The sequence below is a fragment of the Ctenopharyngodon idella genome, chromosome 11 (assembly GCF_019924925.1).
Source record: "Ctenopharyngodon idella isolate HZGC_01 chromosome 11, HZGC01, whole genome shotgun sequence".
Classification (NCBI taxonomy): domain Eukaryota; kingdom Metazoa; phylum Chordata; class Actinopteri; order Cypriniformes; family Xenocyprididae; genus Ctenopharyngodon; species Ctenopharyngodon idella.
This window is the reverse complement of record NC_067230.1, coordinates 13,298,569-13,321,767: the sequence shown is the minus strand read 5'-3', so window position 1 is coordinate 13,321,767 and position 23,199 is coordinate 13,298,569. Positions and strand designations below refer to the sequence as shown.

Genomic DNA, 23,199 nt, shown 5'->3' with positions numbered 1-23,199 from the left:
GCTGCTTTACAGCAGGATTTGTTTTGCCTTATATTTGATGAAGTTTGCATCACTGATCATTATATTGCTGTTTATTCCTGTTGTAAAGCTGCCTGCTTTGAAACAATATAGACCATTTTCACATTTCCGTGTTTCTCAGAAGCGGAAGTCATCATAGTTGGGTAAAATGCTATAGCGGTGAATTAGAGAATACATTAAATATATTTTTTGTGTTTCCATTTGCTCAAATAGCACATGGAACTCCACAATAGTGTTTTCACAACTTTCAAAAAGAGGAAAAAAATAAAGTGCGATTGATAACGGCAGTCAGAAGAGAGAAAGATGTTATTTTTACTGTCACTCCCATTGCTGCTGTATTAGAAACATTCTCACAGCAGCATTAACTAGTTTTTTGTAATTTGATGCAAAGGTAATATAATACTAAGTATAGTGTTATAAATGTACATACGTTTTTTTAAAAAATGAAAATATGAAAAACTTAAAACGCGTCATCACAGTCTGTGAAAAGGGTCTATTGTATAGATCTTATGTAGCCCCGACCCTTTTCAGCGCTGCGCTCGTTGTGTTTGTCTTCCGGTTTGTATTTCCACAGCATGAAGGTAAGATCTTACGGATTTATAAATTAGGGTTGGGTAACGAACTCTGTACTTTTAAGGGCACCGACCAAATTACGTCGGTACTACCAAATACCGATGCACATTAAATCAATCGGTGCCAAATTTCAGTACCAGAGAACGCATCTGGGCGCAAGAGTAAGGTACGTTAGAGAAAGAGAGAGAGACGTGACGTCACCCCTGAAACTTGTTCAAACACAACACACACAGGGCAATGGCTAACAGAAAACGTTCTGGCTAGCAGAAAATGTAACATGTGGTTACATTTCAAAAAACTAGATGCAGACTGAGACAACGCTATTTGCAATATGTTCATAAAAACTTGAAACACGCTAACTCCAGTCCATATATGATCTATGATCCGAATTCACATTTTAACCGGTTAAAGCATTGTTAATCTCAATACGCAGCGTTCCGCGTAGAAACCGCTCCACATGTTTTTACATACTAAATATTGTCACGGTCATATTTTGAGTTTTTAGTCAAACTCCAGCTCTGACAGAATCGTGGGGAAAATGAATCAACACCTTTGTGCTACTGTGCTGAGGAAAAATACACTCACGTCACATGTCCGAATGCAACGCTGAACAGCAGAGGTGAAAAACAGCAAGAGAAACGTCTTTTGTGACATTTGAATTCTCCGCTGTAATACAATCTCATGCATACTACAATGCACACCTAATAAAGTTTATTTTGTCTGGAGTGTAAAATTTCTAAATAAATAAAAAATGTTGAAATTGAGAGGTTTGGACTTATTTTTTTCACTGAATAAATGTTTTTGTTATTACACAGACAGTAAAGTACCGAAAAAAGTACCGTTGGGTACCGGCACCGAATTTCATGTACCGATACCGGTTCAAATGTGAACAGTACCCAACCCTATTATGAATGAACCGCTCATTTTAAAACCTTCCCAGTCTACTGACATTTGTTATGACATCCTCTTCAAACATTACAATGCTCAAGACAACTTTCGTTAACTATACAAAATGTAAATCCACTTCACCAGATAATTACTCTTCAACCGTAATACCATAGAAATAAACAGAGTTATGTCGCAAAACAAAATTCTACAGATGGATGCGTGCATGTTTCTCTGGCACATGAGGTCTAAAAAGTGCTATATAAATGGGATTCAACTGAAGAAGAAAATCACATTCAGTTCACATGCTCAGAGTCTTTTTTTTTTTCTCATTAAAAGGTGCAATAGGTGATTCTGGTGATGGGGGTGGCGGCGATTTGCAGGGAGGGTGGGATCTTATGCTTTCAATGCTAGCAGGCTAAAGTTAGCATTTCCCAGATCACCTACTGCACCTTTAATTCCGCAACATTTCAAATTTCTTCAAAAAATTTTACTTCCTGGTTTAAATAATATTCTAAATCCCATATTCCCAATGTTTTCAGACATTAAACAATTATAAAGAGAACTGATCATGCTACAGATATAGCATAACTGAAACTTTGTCAGATGTTTCAAATCTCTTCTAAGACTCTTTCATCAGCAACATTATAATACAAGGCATGCCAGCACTAATCTGAACGTCCTTTACACACATAGAATATGATTGTGTTTCTGTAAATGCAGATTAAAACTGTGTTGATTCCAATTTGCATAAGTATAACACTGTCAATGTGTGTAAATTAAAGAGCTATCTCTCTTTCCAAATGAATTGCATCACAGGGATTTTACCTCAAAATATTTCCAAAAGAAATGCAATTTAATGAGCAGACATATTGTTTTGAAGAGGACGGCAGATGTTGTGAGACGAGCACCAGAATGCAGATGAGTAAAATGGTTTAATTTCAGTGACGAAAAACAAATTTACTGTGCCAATTTCAATTGACATTTTAAACACATGTTCTTACCGAAGCAAGAATAAAAAAAATAACATAAAAAATAAACTTGAGGAAAAACCATTTGAGACAGTCAACTGTTTTTGATTGTCAGGCAGAGACTGACCTCTAAATGATTCTCAACCCCCTCTACAGCTTGATCGGCTGGTGTTTTCATCACGCCACTGAGGACAGAATGACAAGCAGACATGTAACGCATGCATGTGGTGTTATAACAGTTCAATGAGGACTGTGCTTGTCATGGAGACAGACCTGTATTTGGTCCCTGCGTATTGGAAAAATATTAAATAACGGGCGGTGGAGTGTTGCATGTTTCCCGGTATATTCGTTTAGTTTGTCAGTACGAGGCGTTAACAGGATTGAAAAAGCAGCAACGGACGTATCACACCAAAGTCAATAGATAAATATTCATTAAATGCCGTAACACACACGATACTAGTCATGTTAAAAATTAGAGCCATGTGTGAGCGCCGCAAAGGAAAACTCAGCTGCTGTCTGACGTTTAGAAGCCGAAGCGATGCCTGTTTTAAAAAAGGCGTTGAACTGCCAAATCACTCAAAACACAGATATTTTCAGTCTTTAGACCGTTTTACCTTACAACGAGTATTTATTTTTATACCATGTTTGGCTTGGCTTTGGTTTGGTATTTTTCAGGGGTTGTAAATTTATAGGCGGTATCGGAGGACGACAAAAAAAACTTTCAAAAAAATCCGCGGGAGCAGGGACAAACCTGACGTAGTATTGACGTAATGATGATTGACAGAGGGGTACACTGTTAAAATATTGTTTTTTAAAGATTTTACACAGATATGAATACTAAATGTGAGTTTTGCGGAATGATAAAGCAGACCTTTGATCGTTTATTTTTTCATCTGCATTTCTAGTACAATATTTTGGAATGATATGGAAGATTTTAGTAGGAATTAAACTTTCTTAATTATGGGTAACATTAATAAAAGAACATTTTTATTATTATTGCAAAGCAAAGCATGCATTGTATTAAGCTCTTAATATGTTTATTCGATCTTTGATTTTATTTTATCACACACACACACATGCTGTTTAATATTTTTTGTCGAATAAACCTATCAAGATATAACCTCTTGAAATAATGGTTTGATTTCAGTGGCAACATTTTAAACACATTTTCTTACCAGTCACATGGAAAAACTCTGAGACAGTCACATACAGCAAATGTTTGATTGTCAGGTTGTCATATTTGAAATAAAGGTAACATATTTCAGTAGGTTTCATGTGTTAACATGAACTAACAATGAACACCTCTGCAATAAGTTAATGTTTCTTTTAAAGAATATAATATATGAGTATAACATATAATACTACGAATTTTAACATATAATATACTTTAATTTTTATATGAAAGGTTGTATCTGTTAGCATTAGTTAATACACTGTGAACTAAATGAACAATTGTATTTTTATTAGGATTAAAGGTAGCCTACACTATGTAACCAGTCTGGAGATATTTAACTCAGTGAAGAAAGTACAGGGATACTTTTTTGTGATTTCTAGGTGTTGCATTTCATGTCGCATTTTTATTAATCTTGATTTCTCACAACTTGTGTGCTTTTTCTGGGCGAGACAGTGATCTGGGGCGTTAATAGAGTCTCACAAATGAATGCGCACATCGTGCACAGAAGATCAATGGCCAAGGTCAAGAATTTCGTTAAATAATACATTAAATTTTGGTTTGTTTTCACTAAACACACTTGGAATATATGACACGTGTCGCATGGGATCATTTTGTGATACTTTTGCATCTTTTTTTTAAAAAAAGCTTGATGCTGGGCGCTATTCACTGCCATTATATGGACGAGCACGAGCGGTACATTTTTTTTATTATTCTCGTTTTGTGGTCCATAAAAGAAAGAGGGGCATACTACATTAGAACAACACCAGGGTGAGTAGCCTAAATGATGACTTAAAGCCAGTCCACACGGAGACGTGTTTAGCTGTATACGTAAAAATTTTGTATCGTATCAGTGTTTCGTCCAGACGGATCTGGCATTATGGGAGCCTGAAACCGCTATTTTTTGAAACCGGGTCCCAGAGTGGATAAATCTGAAAACGACACCCTTGCGTTTTCGTGTGTACAGTCAATTGGTATATTTTGTGAAACGATGATGTCATCACCTCACGTCTCAACCCTAGTCAGACACCGCTACGTCACGTGCAATGGCGGACTACATGCTTGTGTTCGTGCCGCAGAAGCTACTGAACCTATTAGCTTTACTAAAATAAAGCTTTATTACTAAGCTTTACTAAAGTTAGTATACAGCGTGCAAGGTGTTTTGCGCATGCTCCAAGTCTTACTCTCCATTTTTAGTGTATCTCTGTGGCAGAATTACAGCGCCACATACTGGTCTGGCATGTGTACATTACATCGTTTTGAGTCGGTTTCAGTGGTTTCGTGTGTACAAATATATTTCTTGAGACGACATATTTTTTTTAGAACAAGGGAAAAAAAGATCAGATAGGGAAAGCTCTGGCTTTGTTTGGATGTGGCCTTAATTTTCATTTTAGGGTAAACTATCCCTTTAAAAACACAGTCAAACCAAATATTCCAAATGTGTACACAGTAAAAATGTGGGATATTTGAAAGACGCTCCCTTAAAATCTTTTGCCGCATCTTTGACGACGGTCCCTTAGCTCTCACAGTGCTGAAACTGATCCACATAGATCTGTAACAGTGTGTCACAGTGTCACTGTTTTACCGGGGAAAGGGATACACTTGTGTTTCACATTTAGGCGTATTACAGTCACCGGCAATGCTGTGTTACATTTTTAACTGAAAGACGGAATAACTGCAAATATGACGGTGGATTTTGAGGAATGTATTAAAGATTCACCCCGTTTCAGGTAAGAACACACTCATGTTCCACAGCTGACGCCTGTTTGCATGTGAACGTTCAGATTGTCTTTAAACACACACACACAGTTCATAACATCGTTGGAGATTGTCCTCTGACGTGTTTTCTCTGTGTGTTTATGGTCATTTGAGGGTTAATTGTAAAATACAAAAGATCCAACGGGATTTTTTTGTTTGAGGATGTGGGTTTATTTTAAAATACGACGAGTCTTAAAAGCAGGTCTTGCTTTTATGTTCTGCTTATAACAATGTGGTTTTATACATGTACACCTATTGTGCCTCAAAACATACATATGCAGCTTTTTAGGGCATCACAGGCGCGCGCTTCAGTGTTGGGCATCACAGGCGCCCAAAAATGCTGTCTCGGTCGGCATCTTACTAGGTTATGAGAACATTCACCGTGTTCTTGAGGGACCAGTTGAATGAATGAGGGCTTTTTAAGGACACGGATCCTTGCTGCAATAGCTCAGTTTCGCTGGCTTGTTGTATAATTGTGTTACAGATGTTAGTGGGTGCTGTGCTGAATCATTTACTGAAATATATGAGATAAATCTGTTCAGCCTAATGCAACAGCCTCACATGAAACCTAATGCAGTGATGATGTTCAGATGAATTCATGAAGGGGGGGCGTTGCTGTGCTGTACACGCCAAATATCATGATTACTAATGCAGAGACACTGGCCATTTACATGCAATTGCACGTTCCTTGAATATACACTCATCTGTTACAATAGCATTAGTTATCACAGTAATTGTAATAAGACTGGCATGCATGATGCATATGGACCTTAATATGCTACAGAAAAATTAATTAATCATTGAAACTGAGGCTTTTAACTTGTTACCAGAGACAGTCATTTAGTAGTCATCGCAATTAATCATAATAGTCATCAATAGACTTTAAAAAAATTAACCACACTACAGTAAATAAACTAGCTAAATATCGTTTGCAGATGTTTAAGTTAGAGTCAAAAAGGTCGAGAACCACTGATTTAAAGGGATAGTTCACCCAAAAATGAAAATTGCCATTATTTACTAAGTAGGTCAAATTTATTTATATAGCACATTTAAACAGAAATGCTGACCAAAGTGAATTACAACACGATTTAATATAAAATGCATGACAATGACATACATATAAATATAATCATGACCATAATATAAAAAAACATATGTATGGAAGCTTGTTTCCATCACTGAATAAAAAATAAAAAAGGTAATTGCAACTTTTTATCTAACAAATTCTGACCTTTTTTTTCTCACAATTGCGAGTTTACATCTTGCAATTCTAACTGTTTTTCTCAGAATTGCGAGTCTGAATTGCGAGATGTAAACTAGCAATTGCGAGAAATAAAGTCAGAATTGCAAGATATAAACTCGCAATTGCGAGAAATAAAGTCTGGATTGCAAGACATAAACTTGCAATTGCGAGATATAAAGTCAGAATTGCGAGATATAAACACACACATAAACACACACACAGTCAGAATTTTAAGATATAAAATCGCAATTGCGAGAAAGTCAGAATTGCTCACAATTCTGACTTTTTTCTCGCAATTGCGGTTTTATATCCTTAAATTCTGACTTTATTTCTTTATTTCTGACTTTTTTTCACAATTGCGAGTTTATATCTCGCAAATGCGAGTTTATCTTTCAATTCTGACTTTATTTCTGGCAATTGCAAATTTATATCTCGCAATTCTGGCTTTATTTTTCGCAACTGCTAGTTTATATCTCGCAATTCTAGCTTTATTTCTCGCAACTGCTAGTTTATATCTCGCAATTCTGGCTTTATTTCTCGCAATTGCAAATTTATATCTCGCAATTGCTAGTTTATATCTCGCAATTCTGACTTTATTTCTCGCAATTGCTAGTTTATATCTCGCAATTCTGAATTTATTATTTGCAATTGCTAGTTTATATCTCGTATCTCTTTATATTGCTAGTTTAGTTGCAATTATCTTTTAAATTGTTTAATTCTGTGGCAGAAACAAGCTTCCATATAAATGTATAAAAACATATGTCAAAAATGCCAAAGAATAAAGATGCATTTTGAGTCTAGGTTTAAAAACATGCAAACAGACCTTGTTTCATACCTGAGAAATGAGAAATTCTGAAGAATGTCCTGATTGCTCTTTCCCATTTAATTACACTGAACTGGAGCTAAAGTGCTTAAAATCACATCAAATCATAAAAGTTTCATATAAATGGTTCATATGTTGGTTCAAAAGTCCTCGGGAGTATGCAGTAGCTTTGTTTATCTGAAATTTAATAATTTGTTATTCAAATCTTCTCTGGAGCATTCATGAGCAATGTTTGTGTGTGGTGTTTTCCACGAGACTGTTGACCCAATTAAAAAAACTGATTTGATTGAGTCGTTCATAAATCCGACTGATATGTTTCTTATATTTCAGCTCATTGACTCAATCGTAATGAATATAGAATTTTAGTCTGTTCATCTTATAACTTCAAAAGGCTGGAATATAGTTGTTTGGACTCCTTTTTTGATACTTTTTACCAGAACATTTTTTTAAATGTCTCTTTTTGTGTTCTGTAGAACAAAGAAAGTCTTATGTGTTTGATACTGTTAATGAAGACAGAATTTTTGCTTTTTTATTAACTATTCCTTACATTTTCTAGCCTGGTGTCTAACATTGCAGGAATTATGGCAATAGGAACTAATTTAATCTTTAGTGCTATTGTTCTCAGCACAGTGAAAGTTTTGGTTTCAGTAGTTTAGTCAGCACATGAGCAGCTTTCAGCATGAGCAGATTCACTTCAGATGATTTCTAATGAGGTGAGTCACAGCTTTTGCTAGGCATGCGGGTCTGTGATCTGTCATCATACAAGATTGTTCAGAAGGACACAGGAGATGCTGAACTTGTTCTCCATCTGTTCAGTTCAGTTCATCTGTTATCTTCTGCGTCAGACATTCAGGCATCATGAATGTCATTCTAAAGCAGTGATGTTAAGTAGTCCATCATGCACATAGACGACATTTATCCAGCAAGCTGTCAGTGATGCTCTGAGCTCTGCCCTCTCTGTGCCTCTGAGGCGTCAAGGACTTTTGAAAGGCAGGCAGCAGGGTCATGGAGATGTGGAGTCTCGGCAAGGAGGGGGTTGATGTTCTGGGCACACATCCAGTATTCCCAGCTTCACCCACTAACACTCTCTAGGGACCATACATGAAGAGCCAGACAGCAGATTTGGGTGAAAAATGACTGGTTATCCCCATGATCCTCTAGGACAAGCAGTTTGGAGAATGGATGAGTGGATTTATCTTTTAGCACAGTGTCCTTTACATTCAGACATGCTTGTTTTTTTTAGCTTGTTTTACAATATGTCACCTGACATTTTCAGATAGTCTATTGAAGCAAAAGATCCTGTAAAAGTACTTTTTAAAATATTTTTTAAAGAAATGATTAGTACTTTTTAGAGGCCTAGTAAAGTTGCAGTGTTCTACATAAGAGTCGACCACCGTCATGTTGGCTGCCATTTTGAGGACAAGGTCACATGACCAACACGAATTTCAGACAAATGCCCTTTCCCAAATGGCACACTTCATGTGCACTTTCAATGGCCGCTGCGTGCACTTGTCCATTAAGTCCACGAGACCGTAGGGTGTCTCATTCATCATTTTAGCTTTCAGAAAGGTGCTCGCGAGCGCCCCCTTTGCGGCCGCTATGCGCTCTCGATGTGCACTTCTGCTGAGCTTGCAAGTCTGCGAGCTACGCAGAGGACTTTACCCGGCAGTTAAAGCGGCATTACGTCAAGAAAGTGCGGACTCAGAGAAAGACCATGAGGGTTTAGGGTGTCATTTGAGAGAGGGCAAAACTTATCTCAATCTCAACATTATCCAGAGTATATGGGCCTGTCTGAATACCTATGCTTGCAGTTTTTGCACTTGACCACTAGTCTACTTCCATGATGTATTTGCAGTGTTTGACCCAAGTGTTAAAGAGTTAGTTCACCCAAAAATGAAAATTCTGTCATTATTTACTCACCATAATATTGTTCGAAACCAATAAGACTTTTGTTCATCTTCAGAAGACAAATGAAGATATTTTTAATGAAATCTGAAAGATTTCTGTGACTGTCCCTCCATTGAAAGTCAATTCACCCAAAACTCTGACAGTTTAAAATGTTCATAAAGAGAATGTAAAATAAATCCAAATGATTTGAGCGGTTTAATCTTCTGAAGAGACTCGATCACTTTATATGATGAACCTGTTTAATTTAGGCTTTTATTCACATATAAACATTGATCAGCAAACATAAACAGTGATGCGTGAGTTCTTGGCTCAAACATGCTGCGTGACACGCGGAAACGAACCTCATTGGTTCTCGAACGTCAAACAAGCATGCTTGAGCTTCCGTTTACCAAGTTTGAATGCTGTAAACATTGTTCACTGATCACCGCACTGGTTACTAAGCTGAAAAGCTAATCAGACTTATTTGTATCACTCACTGACTGAATGACACCAATTCAACATGCTCAGTCGGCCAAAAAGCCGCCAACATTATCTGACTAGTGCCAGCGGTGCAAAACACTTCGCAAAAACTGAGCTGGCAGATGCTCAAAGATGGCCAGCCATCAGCCAGGTGTGTCACAGCCTCTAAAGACAATGTTTCTACTTGTGACTGCAATAACTCATAAGATTTAGGGTATGTTTACACAACAACAATGTACTAAAAACGGGAGTCTTTGCTCAGATGACGACGTTATCAAAAAGATCCCTGTTCACACGGATCTGCGAAACGATTAAAAATACTGTATTCTGCTGCCAGGCCAGTAGTTAGCGATGTCACTTTGTAAATAAATCCCGTCCCGTATTCCGCCATGACAAATCTGGTCATCCTACTTTTACAGTAAAGTTACTCATCTGTTTGGAAATTCCATGAAATCAGCACCAGTGTTGAAAAAAGTAGTTTATTTTCAATTCTCAAACTGATGGGACCAGATTGTTTAAATCCATTGCATAATAGTCCATTCCAGGATGACACACAAGTTTTTAATACAAGGTGAAGATCCACCAAGATGTTCTTTCTGTCAAAACTCTTTATCATTGAAGCATGTTTTATTAGATTGTGCTAGTTTAAACCCCTTGAGAAACCTTTTTTACTCAGGTTAACTCTTGTGAAGATATTTTTAACAAAGTTAAACCAAATATAGTTTGAGTTTTTAGCAAAAATAAATTGTAAAAACCCGATATAGTTTTACCATTAGTTTTTCTCGCCATAAAAAATAGTCACAGAAGCTGGCATGGTGTTAAAAAACACAAACAAACAAACTCATCTGTTTGGATTAAGTATTACACACATCCCATAGACCACAAGAGAGACACAGAAAAGGGTTTCTGTCTATAGTTTCCACAATTTCCAGTTAGAAAGTAACTGGAGCATCTACAGAAATGACCAACTACTCTTTCACACTAAACATGATCTTCCACTGAGTCACTCCAGCCAAATTTGGCGGGCCCCACAGTGTGTATGTGGACATGTTGACGGACAGCCGGCTGCTGTTGTGTAACACAGTGAAACTGGGACGTGGAGAGTAGGAGGCAGGAACCAGAATGATCTTCTCAGTCATTCAAGCAGGCTGTCAGCTTTAGGGAAGGTGGAGGCTGTAAACTTGCTGGTTTCTACATGCTTCAACCTGCAGCCAGGATCAGGAAACTTCAGAGTGGAGTGTTTAAGGGAAATCAGGTGTGGCTATGGTACATACTCCACTGAAGAAGTCACGATCAGTTGATAGACAGGCATCTAGGTGGGACAGTTTTGCATCTGAATTCCTGTACTTTTATAGTATGTCCTGAATTAAATAAAAAACATCTGTCTAGACCGTTGATGAAGTATGTTGTTCAGGCATGTAGGTGTGTAATAAAGCTTTTCCGGACATAATATTGACATGTTGCCATTGTTCTTATGGTTTTTTTTTTTTGTTTTTATTTTGACCTGAGGCATACTAAAACTAACAACCAAAAAAACAAAAGTTAACTCTGGTACAATTTAAACACGAGGAACAACTTTCTTTGTATCTATAGCACAGTGACATTTACTGTTAGCGCGAATTTTCGTGGGAAAAATCCGCACTATTAGGAATTTTGGATTCGAAAATGACTTTAGTGCGAGATGATTTGCTTCATATATTGCTATGTTATTGACAATAGATGATGGACCTTTTTCACCTGTTAAATTTTGCAGAAATTCTGCTAACATGAATTTTTTTTTTTTTTTCTTTATGTGACAATAATATATAATGTGAAGATAGTTTACCTAAAAATGAAAATTCTGAAAATGATTTACTCATCCTCATGTTATTCCAATTATTTACTTTCTGGGGAACACAAAAAAAGTTCAAGTATTCCCCTAAAATTAATATTTAAAAATATAGTATTTGGACATCCAACATATTGACATATTACTTTTTTGCATTTTCTATAGTAGTGAAGTATGCATATTTGGACACAGAGTGTCTCGCCAGTCACCAGTACTTGCAGGATTTGTACTGCAACACAAAAGTTTAGTGTAGGGTCCTATGAAATCTGTTTAATTTTTTTCCGAATTCAGTTGTTTCCATTTTAAATTAAATTTTAGCAATCAAAAAGCATGTCTAATTAATTGAGATCATAAAATATATTTTTTAATAAAAACAACTTATTAAAAGTTTAACAAAAATTAGATTTTTTAGGGTACTATGAAAGATGTTGTTTTTTCTTCTCAAATTCTGTTTTATTTTTACCAAATTCTGTTTTCTGTATTCTAAGTTTTCTGGATTCCATTTTAATGGTTTAATTAAATAATAATGAAAAAGTTTGTCTAAATAATTGAATTCAAAAAACAACAAAATGTATTAATTGTTTTTTAATAAATTTTATGAAATGGTTAGTTTTTTAGAAATTCTGTGTTATGTATTTTAATTTTCTGGCCATCAAATGAAGGCATAAAATATTAATTTAACTTATCTTTTAATCATGTGACATTAAACTTTTTTGTCAAACAAAGTGCTGCACAACAGAGCTTTACTGTCAAAATGTAAAAAAAAGAAAAAAGAAAAAAAAGAAAAATGTTTATTCCTTTAAAAAAAAAGTTTTAATATTTAATTATTATTATTATTATTATTGTTATTAGTGTTAGTATTATTATTCCGTTGAGACGTAGATACATTCTAGTGTACAACAGTAGTATTTCTGTCACAATTTCTTTAAGTTAAGCCGAACTTTTATTTTGACGGGTTGCCATGAGGACCTTTGAGTTTCTGTGTGTTTATGATATGATGATAGTTTTTCTCAAATGAAACTGTAAAATGCTCATGAAGTGACTCTCAGAGCGGCTCTGGAGATGAAGTTTATGCGTTCATGTCCTCATATAGTGAGGCGACAGAGGCTGAAAACACACGTGTGCTTAAGTTTGCGCATGTCTGCGCCATTCATTCACACAGAGACACACATAACATGCAGGATTCATATTCAAATAGTCTTTTTGAGGTTTAAAATTCAAAGACACTAGTCTATATCATGATTTGATTTAGGTGTACTGACATACTTTTTATTTTTTCATCGAAAATTTGACAAATTCCGTGACATTCCGCATTATACAGTAAATTCTGTTTTATGACTGGATTCCGTGATTTCGTCCGTGTTTTCTGCATCCCTGGAAATCATAGCGTTGCCTCAGGTATTAATCTAAGTTGTCTTTTTTATGGTTAGGTTTTTCTTCCAGGTCAACTACTGGAGCAACAGTTTGAAAATAATTTTGTTAAATCATAAGCGCATCTGAACTCTATCGCCTCCTTGAGTACGGATGTATGATACCGCCAGAGCACAGCTATACAGTACAACTTGCGATACAATTTTGACCGTTGACTGGCCCTCTATTGTGAGGTCTGCTTTTGTGTGTGTGTTTTCAAGAAAGCATTGTCAGTGAATGTCAGTGTAACAGCATGTGGCAAACAGTTTTGCACCGCAGCCTTTTCACAAACTCTAAGGTAAAGTCATTCGCACACCTGTCACAATACCCTTCATTCTTAACCCATGAGCGCCAGCGGCCTCTTCTTTGACAATGCAGTAGAACCGGCATCTGACAACTCCTGTCACACCTCCCTTTCACAGAAATGTGCATGTTTACATTGGCCCACAAAGGTCAAGGTTTCACTCTGATGTGTGTGGTCGGTTTACATTAAGCCTCATTACTTCCTCTGTGGATTAAGACAGAGCCGTCAAACAACTAAATCAGTTTTGTCTCAAGGAGTCAAAGAGGGTGAACTGAGTAAACAGTTCTGACAAACTTAATTCACGCTGTTGTTACACCCGACGGTACATTCAGCACTGTGTCAAAACAAGTTCCAGAGATGTAGAACAAGCGATGGCCTTTTATACAGTCTCTCAAATGCTTTCACTAAGCAGCACAACGGTGTATTTTCTGTTTGGTCGCTATAGTTACAGGAAACTACCACTTTTCTCCTGGATCCTACAGTGAAGGAAACAGACAGATATGGGGTCATGACCCTGGAACTCAGCATGTGTTTGTAATGGATGGGCTTCCTAAATCGTCTGACTGGAATGCGTGAGAAGAATGTATGGTTTAAGATGACAAGAAACGGAACCAGAGAACATTATATGAGCTTTGCCATAATGCTTAACCCATCCTTTAGCACACGTCTGTCTGTAGTGCACCTATAGATGGAAAAAGAAGAATTGCTGTATTTGAATAATGGCAACACTTTCATTATATGTATAGTAAAAAGTGTGGAAAAAGCCCTGAGATACCATGAAGCCTCAACAAAAATGTTTCTAAAAAATTGCAGAAACGATATGCAACAGACCCATACATATATATATATATATATATATATATATACACTTACTTACTTCAGGTTTTAAAGTGTCATGTGGTGTGTGACTCACCAAAAACCCATTATTCATGATTTAAAAAAAAAAAAAAAAAAAAAAATATATATATATATATATATATATATATATATATATATATATATATAAACTGATGCTGTAATCTATACAAGAAAACACACACTAAATAAGCTCCTCTCTGTAGTGTTTTTATAGCTAACTAACAAACTGTGAACATTGGATAACTTTCCTGAGGTAAATGCAACATTAAGTGATTGTTCACAAGATGTTTTATTGACATCTTTCCTTTGTCAATAAAACATCTTGTGAACGGACATTATACATTTCGGTAAGTTGTTCTGTATCTTTCAGCATACCTTTTTTATGTTCATGCATGTTTTTTCATTCTATAACCTGTATTAAAGTGGAAGAAACTGCTTGAACTGAGGTGCTACAGTGATCTGTCACATATTTAAGAGCGTCAAAACGCCATTTATTGTTAGAATTTTGTGATAAAATATGACAATTTTAAAGCTGAGACTGTTTCTTATCAGACAACAGACGTAGCAAAGCACAAAAAAATTGCGATAATTGGATGAGAGGCGCTACAAATAATGCTCGGTGTAGGGAAAAAACCCGCAGACCTGGCAACCCTGGCTTGAACTACGAGTGATTCAAAGGGTCAAATGTAGCCTACTCTTATGTAGCTATTTTTAAGTGTTAATGCGTTATTGTTGCATTAACTTGCCCTAAACATGAGAGATTTTCTTCACACACAATATGAGCTGACACGTTTTTCCGCCCCCTTTTGATTGACAGGATCATCGGCTGTTTGTAAACAATCGGCCGATGGCCGATAGTGAAAATAATTGCTGTTATTGGATGATACATCAGTTAAGATAACATGTTAGCTGTGTGGACACTAGCTCTGGATTGACAATATTAATTTCTCGATTTTAATTGGTAATGATATGGTTGGATATGGAAATCTAAAATCTTTTAGTCTGTGATGTTTTCTGTTGATGCATGAACAAAACTTCACTAAACATTTGTGGTCAGTCTGCCATCCAATAATAAAAGCTTTGTGCTTTGTTATTTATAGTATGAAGTCTCAAGTCTCAACTTTAAAATGATGTCGATTTATTACGAAATTCAAACAAATGTCTTTTGGCGCTCTTTAATACGGCTTGACAGATCTCTGTACCGATCATCTCATCTCCTCTTTACTAAATCATGAAATAAACATGGGTGAACACCAGAAGGTATGTTGAAAGATACATTACAACTTACTGAAATGAATCCTGTCTCATGTAATTGCTTAGTTAGTGTTTCAACCAGAGGAAAGAGGTCAATAAAACAGCTTGTAGGCTATACGATGTTACTAAACGTTACATTTACCTCAAGAAGGCTATTTAGTGACAATAAACTCATTAATTAGCTTGAAAAAAAAATTCTAAAGATGATTTTGGTGAATAATGTCAGGTTTGGCTGTAGTAAATCCACAGGAAGGCGTCAAGTAAAATGATAAACAAACAATGTCTTTATTAAACAGAACACACAAGAGCACACTACACTTCCAACTAAACTTTAGCACTTGACAAGGAATTAAGGAAAACTCAGAGCTTAAATAAAGGGAAGATACAGAACAGGGAACAGATTTGCAACTCAATTAGAAACCATGGGAACAAACAAGGAACTAGAACTCAGGCAAACGGGAACAGCGAAAACAAAACTAAAACACAATAAAGCCAAACATAACCCTTCCAAATATATGCACTGTATTACATATTCATTATATTTTTACTTAACCTGTTAGTGATGTCTTCATTATTTAATAAATCTGTCATGAAAACAAGTTATTACAGTTTATTGTTGTTTAAATGTTTATATTTCACCAACAAACTGGAGTAGAAACAATTCTGTTATTAAGAAGTTTATATGTGCAATTTGAACTCAGTCTTAGCCATTTGAGTGTTGATTATTAAAAAAGTTTGATTAATTAATTGATTATTTATTATAGATTGTCATTTCAGTGCATCCCTTATCATGCAATTTTATAGATGTAATATTCTATATTATTACATGTATGTAGTATTATATATTAATGTATTATTGACTGATCATATTCTGTTATTCCAGTCAGCAAGTCTAAATCAATCTCTTTCTATGGATAGGTGATTATCTACATTACAGACTCCATGATTACTACGCCTGCTACGCTAATCATATAACCTCATTCTATCACAAATGCCAACAGGATGTAATCCGTTGTCTCCAGCATCACCTTTGAGAATAATGAGTACCTCCTCTGCTTCATTACGTTTAAGCCAGTACGAGCTGATATCATTGGCAGTGACTGGCCGCCATGGCAACAGGCTTTTTGGATGTAGGACGGATGTCTGCCTTTTTCTGCGTATGTTTCACAGGAGTGGCCTTTACCTATTCCACATCACGCGCGGATGAACCGTCATAATCCACAGAAGATAAATGAAAATTCACTCCACATATCCCAGCGACCTTAGTGATTTGCACACATCGATCTCTTGATTTAATATTATATCCCATAACACTATTTCATTAGAAAGGGCAGGACAAAATGGATCGCTATTAACCTGAAACATAAATCTGATTCTCTAATGTTTGAAAAAAGTACTCAGTGAATTGAATTATGATTGCATTCTGGGCCTTAATGCTCTATATCTTGTTGGAAACCCGATAATCCCAATGGATTTATCCTATGAAAACAGGTTTTCAGAGTAGGTATGTTTGCATTAGGTCAATTGTTTGACCAGGATTAAACCTTGAATCTTACCTCTCTCCTCATACAAAAGAGCTTTAGAGAGCATTAACAGGAAATAATATATCTAGATTTGATGGTAATAGAAAGCAAACAAGCAAACAAACAAACAAACACTGTGGGGAATTCAGTAGCGCTTGTTCTTCTGATTTCACAATGCTTAGTACTACTTGTACATGAAGTTGCATATATTGGCCAGTGAAATAATCAGAGTGTCCATGTTTGTATTCATGTTTGTTTTATGGGGGTTTTTTTTGGTTTTTTTTACCATTTGCAACACAAGTTTGATGAATCAAATGTCATGTGGTGTAACCATCAAGTAAAAAGTAATATATTGTTGAATACATGTGAGTGTACACGTCTAATTTGTGTGTGTATATATATATATATATATATATATATATATTCATAAATATTACTGCCTTTTTGGAGAGTTGCACCACATGACATTTTACAACCTGAACTAATGTGTGCCTTATTATAAAAATGTCAAATCATCTGATCTGAAATCTTGAACTTTGCTGAAATCTTTGACCACACTTTGCTGTTTTGTTTGTCTTCTGCATGTTGGTCATACCACATGACTATTATTTTGGCAGACATTTTTTGTTCAGAATATTAAATTAGTTTTTTTTTTTTTTACTTTTTTTTTTTTCTAAAAAATAATGATTGAAGATCATGCACTCTAAAAAATAAAAATGCTGGGTTAAAAAACAATCCAAGTTGGGTTGAAAATGGACAAACCCAGCGATTAGGTTAAATGTTTGCCCAACATGCTGGGCAGTTTTATTTAACCCAACTATTGAAAATTACTATATGTCTTGCTTAAAATGAACCCAAAATAGGTTGGAATTTAAAAATTAGACACACAATTACTAGAGGCCACAGTAATAATCAAAAGGTGAACATTTATTAATAAGCAATTTAATAATATTTATTGTTTAATTATTATTAATTAAACATATTAATAAATGTTCATTTATTAAACATATTAATAAATGTTAATTTACAACATACTTTGGGTTGATTTTAAGCAACAGTACAGTAATTTTAAACAATAGTTGAGTTAAATAAAACTACCCAGCAGGTTGGGCAAACATTTAACCCAACCGCTGGGTTTGTCTATTTTTAACTCAAATTGGGTTGTTTTTTTAACCCAGCATTTTCTAGAGTGTGTCAAACTACGCTTAAGTAGGTTTTCTTTTCAATAATTTCATTCATTTAATGAGGCTTTTCTCCATTATGTGATCAGGACAGTCGTACCATCCTGACAAAAATTTTAGAATAAAGTTTAATTCAGAAAATAAAAACATGCTCATCATAGAAGAGCTGCATGATATTTTAATTCGTTTTTTTGTTAATAAATTAATACAACAAACACATGTGCATCATGTGATTGACTCGTATTGGCCCTCCATATTTTAGTTTCATAATGTCATTTATTTGACAAGCCAACATTCAGGTTTTCACAGTCAGTCAGTACCCAAGCGTTCACCATAAATCACACCCATGAGGAAGAAAGACTTGTAATAAAGTTACAGCTCGAGGATTTGTTTTTCATGGGAATACTGTTCCACTCCACTTCAAGCACATGCTGGGAATACCAGGACATCCTCTTTCATGTCAAAATCATACCAGTGCCACTGAGAAACTGAAAAGCAGCATGAGAACTGTGATTTCACTCTGGTCTGCTGTGTGAAATATTTGGTGGTAGTTAGCAAAAGGATTATGTGTGTTTATGTAATTTTGTCAGGCTTTGTAATAATGATTGGTGTTATGATCTAGAATTCATGAAATATTTTTCAGAACTGTGGCAAACAAACTGTGCAACACATTTTCTTCATCTATGTGTTGATATCTCCAAATGCATTTTAGTGGTCATTGATCTCCACAATAAGGCCAATGTCCATTGACATAGTCCATACCTGCCTCATCCAGAATAAACATGTTGGGCAATTTGTACTTCATTCCATTGGATTACCCATTTCTTGAACTGTCTACATGCTGTCTCTCGCAGAACACATTTAGAAGATTATTAAAACATGCAGACAGATGAATGGATTTGTTCATTGCGTCACATTTGGACTGTTGTTATCTCTTTGGAGATATACCTGTCTGTTGATCTGTTGATGACTTCAGTTCAAGCTCAGTGAGTCAGTTAGTCCTTAAAGGGATAGTCATTCCAAACCTGTATGAATTTCTTTATTCTGTGAAGTACACAAGAAGGCATTTTGCTAAATGTCTCAGTCTGTACAGTGGAAGTTAATGGGTTTCAATGTTGTTTTGGACCTCACTGACTTTCATTATGTGCACAAAAACAGTTGAACATTCTTCAATAAATCATCTGCTGTGTTCCATAGAAGATTAAGGGAACACAGCAGAAGTGCAACCAAAGAAATAACAGAAACCAGAATGGTCAGATCCTGAAGACAGTGCGTTGTATTATCAAGATGAAGCATGTGAAGTAATCTCTTGTATCTTCTCAATCTATAGACACAATGAAGGTGTACATTGTTGCTGTTTCAGCGGGAGACTCCTTATCCGGTCCTACACAATGCCAAAGGCATGTTCCCTTAGGTGCACATCATATGAGTCTAGTGATTCATAACAGTCATGTTAATCTTGGTTGTCTACCCATATCTCTACTATAAAGGGCTCATTGTAGCTCATTTTGAAGTGTCTGGACAACAAGCCATGTTTAGCTGCTTAGAGTGATTTACAACCCGAATTCTGGAAATGTTGGGACGTTTTTTAAATTTAAATAAAATGAAAACTAAAAGACTTTCAAATCACATTAGCCAATATTTTATTCACAATAGAACATAGATAACATAACATAATGTTTAAACTGAGAAATTTTACTCTTTTATCCACTAAATGCGCTCATTTAAAATTTGATGCCTGCTACAGGTCTCAAAAAAGTACGCATGGGGGCAACAAATGGCTTAAAAAGCAAGAAATTTTTATAAGATTCAGCTGGGAGAACATCTAGCAACTAATTAAGTTAATTGATATCAGGTCTGTAACATGATTAGCTATAAAAATGATGTCTCAGAGAGGCTCTCAGAAGTAAAGATGGGCAGAGCTGTGAAAGAGTGTGTAAAAAGATTGTGGAATACTTTAAAATGAATGTTCCTCAACTTCAAATTGCAAAGGCTTTGCAAATCTCATCATCTACAGTGCATACCATCATCAAAAGATACAGAGAAACTAGAGAAATCTCTGTGCGTAAGGGACAAGGTTGAAGACCTTTATTGGATGCCCGTGGTCTTCGGGCCCTCAGACGACACTGCATCACTCATTGGCATGATTGTGTCAATGACATTACTAAATGGGCCCAGGAATACTTCCAGAAACCACTGTCGGTAAACACACTCCACCGTGCCATCTGCAGATGCCAACTAAAGCTCTATCATGCAAAAAGGAAGCCATATGTGAACATGGTCCAGAAGCGCCTTCGTGTCCTGTGGGGCAAGGCTCATTTAAAATGGACTGTTTCAAATTGGAAAAGTGTTCTATGGTCAAACGAGTCCAAATTTGACATTCTTGTTGGAAATCACAGACGCCGTGTCCTCCGGGCTAAAGAGGAGGGAGACCTTCCAGCATGTCATCAGCGTTCAGTTCAAAAGCCAGCATCTCTGATGGTATGGGGGTGCATAAGTGCATACGGTATGGGCAGCTTGCATGTTTTGGAAGTCACTATGAATGCTGAAAGGTATATAAAGGTTTTAGAGCAACATATGTTCCCCTCCAGATGACGTCTGTTTCAGGGAAGGCCTCGTGTATTTCAGCAGGACAATGCAAAACCACATACTGCAGCTATAACAACAGCATGGCTTCGTCGTAGAAGAGTCCGGGTGCTGAATTGGCCTGCCTGCAGTCCAGATCTTTCACCTATAGAGAACATTTGGCGCATCATTAAACGAAAAAAATTTCTCAGTCTAAACTTTTATGGAATCTATGTTCTATTGTGAATAAAATATTGGCTCATGTGATTTGAAAGTCTTTTAGTTTTCATTTTATTCAAATATAAAAAATGTCCCAACATTTCTGTAATTTGGGTTGTATGAAATTAGAGTTTGTAAGATCCAATCAATTCCTGACTGGCCCTGCATTTGTTTTTGGTGTTGTAAATCCCCTTCTACTCAGGAATACATCATCTCACTGAAGTAAAATAATACTGGGTTCAGACTATACGATATCAACCCTCTGGTTTGGTGCCCTGGGCACATGCACGGTAGTCCCATGCATCAATCCCTGGACGTCCTTTTTTTTTTTTTTCCCAATCTCCACGATGGGTTCCATCACATCTGCAAAACTGACCAATAGGAAAAGCTTCTCAAGAGAAGTCAGGTTATCCCAGTATGTTTTTCTGTTGACATGAAAAATTGGGTACAATTAGCAATATAGCAGGTGAATTATGTATATGATGTATATTACGATGTTATGATGAACTATATGCCTTTCTCCACTGACATTCTGAGGTGTTCAAAGCCTTTCTAAGGATGCTGATTTTTAGAAGGCATGACTGAGATGGTGAATGGGAACAAACATGTTTTGTGTAACATTAGCAACACATTATTATCTGTTTGATAACGTAGTCAAGCAAAAGGCTAATTATATTAATTACCATTGTGTGTCTGACTTTGTAGAGAGCGATAGATAAAACGCATTACCGTTCTGATACATCAACTTGTAGACGAGTCAGTATAATTCACTCTTCCACTTCTTCTGAATCAGTTTCTGGTTCAAACATATTTGGCTGAACTAAGCCAGTATTTCCACTTGCCATTATGCAGCGTTTAAGACAGTAAAGTTTACCGAGTGGATCAGATATTCTGAGCTTGTGTGATCATTTTGGTGACAGTTTTAAGGGATACAATTATTGACTACAGGGGGACTTTAAAATATGTCAGTGCCATTGTTTTGTCTCAAAATGCACACCAGTAATGTTTTTTTTTTTTAAGGCACGTTTAAAAAAGCTACTTAAATGTCCTAATTTAACCAAGACCTAATCCTCGCTTAATCTTAAACCCTGTTTGTGAAACCAGCCCTAGAAGTATTCAAGGTCACCAAGCAATTCTGTTATGGCTGATTATTTCCCACAAACCAATGACAAAAGTACACATAACTCGCTGTCCCATGAGAACCATGGATGTACTAGTTTTTGAGTGTCCTATTTGTGGATTTGGATTCCTGCTTTGTATAATTTTTTTTTTTTTTTTTTTTTTTTTTAATGGTTCTGGTGATAATAAACAGTCATCTGTGTCTGGGTTTTCCTAAAAACAATTAGCAGCTATTGCCAGTTGTATCTTACTTGATTGTTGCTTCTGCTCTGTTTCATTCAGGCTTGTGACAGATTCATTTCTGGGTCACTGGATTGTGTGTCCCTCTTGAGCACTTTATGAAAACATGTTTGTGTATACAACCTCTGATCATTTCCCAGATCAAGCCCTCTGTTCGTCCTGCATCTGGGGCTCTTTGCTCTGTGTGAGTGTCTCCAGACATCACTGAGACTATGTGAAGGATACTGATTAATAATTATATTTCACATCCGTCTGCTTCCTTTATTTGAAACTTTGTAGCGAAGACAAGCATCATTACTACTTTTGCTCATACTTTGGGTTAATTTTTTGAACAAGTATCTAAACATAAGTGCAAAAATAACTTGTACTACACCACTTTGTTCAGATTAGTGGTCAACCGATAAGGATTTTTAATTTAGGGATGTACGATATCTCAAAGTATTCCCTCAAAAGACTGAAAAATCCCATAGGCCTGCAAGAAACACCCTAGCAATCATATAGCAAAGCTTGCACAGTCTTATACCTCTTCCTGGGTTGACATTTCATCCGGTAACTTTAGTCATTGTATGCTGTTTGATGATTGCATTATTTTATATTTGCTTATATCGCTTGTTTCTGCTTTTTCTTCGTCTATGTTTTGATCCGGTGATTCTGTACTATTTCAGAAGATGAGTAATAGCGCCCCCCTACCGTGTAACAATGAAAACATGGATTGCTGGAAAATTCCGTCAATGGCGGGAAAGCATTTCCGACAAGTGCTTGAGGTGTTTGGCCAATTACAACGCAGTTGGCCAATCAGAGCACTCAAAATGAAAACTAAGAAATATTTAAATGAAACAAAATCTAACGAGTTCAGTCATATCAGTGTTATTGTTAACTAAAACTATTA

At 36.0% G+C, this 23,199-nt stretch overlaps 2 protein-coding genes across 5 annotated transcripts in view; one reads left to right on the top strand and one right to left on the bottom strand.

Annotated features, from left to right (window-relative positions):
- The window catches only part of pusl1 (pseudouridine synthase like 1), a 30,859-nt gene extending 27,724 nt beyond the window's left edge, over positions 1-3,135 (bottom strand). For 2 of the 4 annotated variants that reach the window (XR_007932605.1, XM_051912484.1), the window contains exons 1-2: positions 2,721-2,991; positions 2,575-2,632 (exon numbers count right to left, since the gene is read on the bottom strand). Coding sequence is in view for 3 of the 4 variants with exons in the window: in XM_051912484.1 (XP_051768444.1) it covers positions 2,575-2,632; positions 2,721-2,779 (117 nt within the window). In the remaining variant the exon portion in view is untranslated. Of the gene's footprint in view, positions 1-2,574; positions 2,633-2,720 lie in introns of all 4 variants that reach the window. The other 2 variants (XM_051912481.1, XM_051912483.1) reach the window with 2 other exon arrangements.
- A 1,978-nt stretch (positions 3,136-5,113) lies between these two features.
- acap3b (ArfGAP with coiled-coil, ankyrin repeat and PH domains 3b) overlaps positions 5,114-23,199 on the top strand; it is a 90,912-nt gene continuing 72,826 nt past the window's right edge. The window contains exon 1 of the mRNA XM_051912489.1: positions 5,114-5,348. Within this exon, the coding sequence (XP_051768449.1) occupies positions 5,302-5,348 (47 nt within the window). The 5' untranslated portion in view covers positions 5,114-5,301. The remainder of the gene's footprint in view (positions 5,349-23,199) is intronic.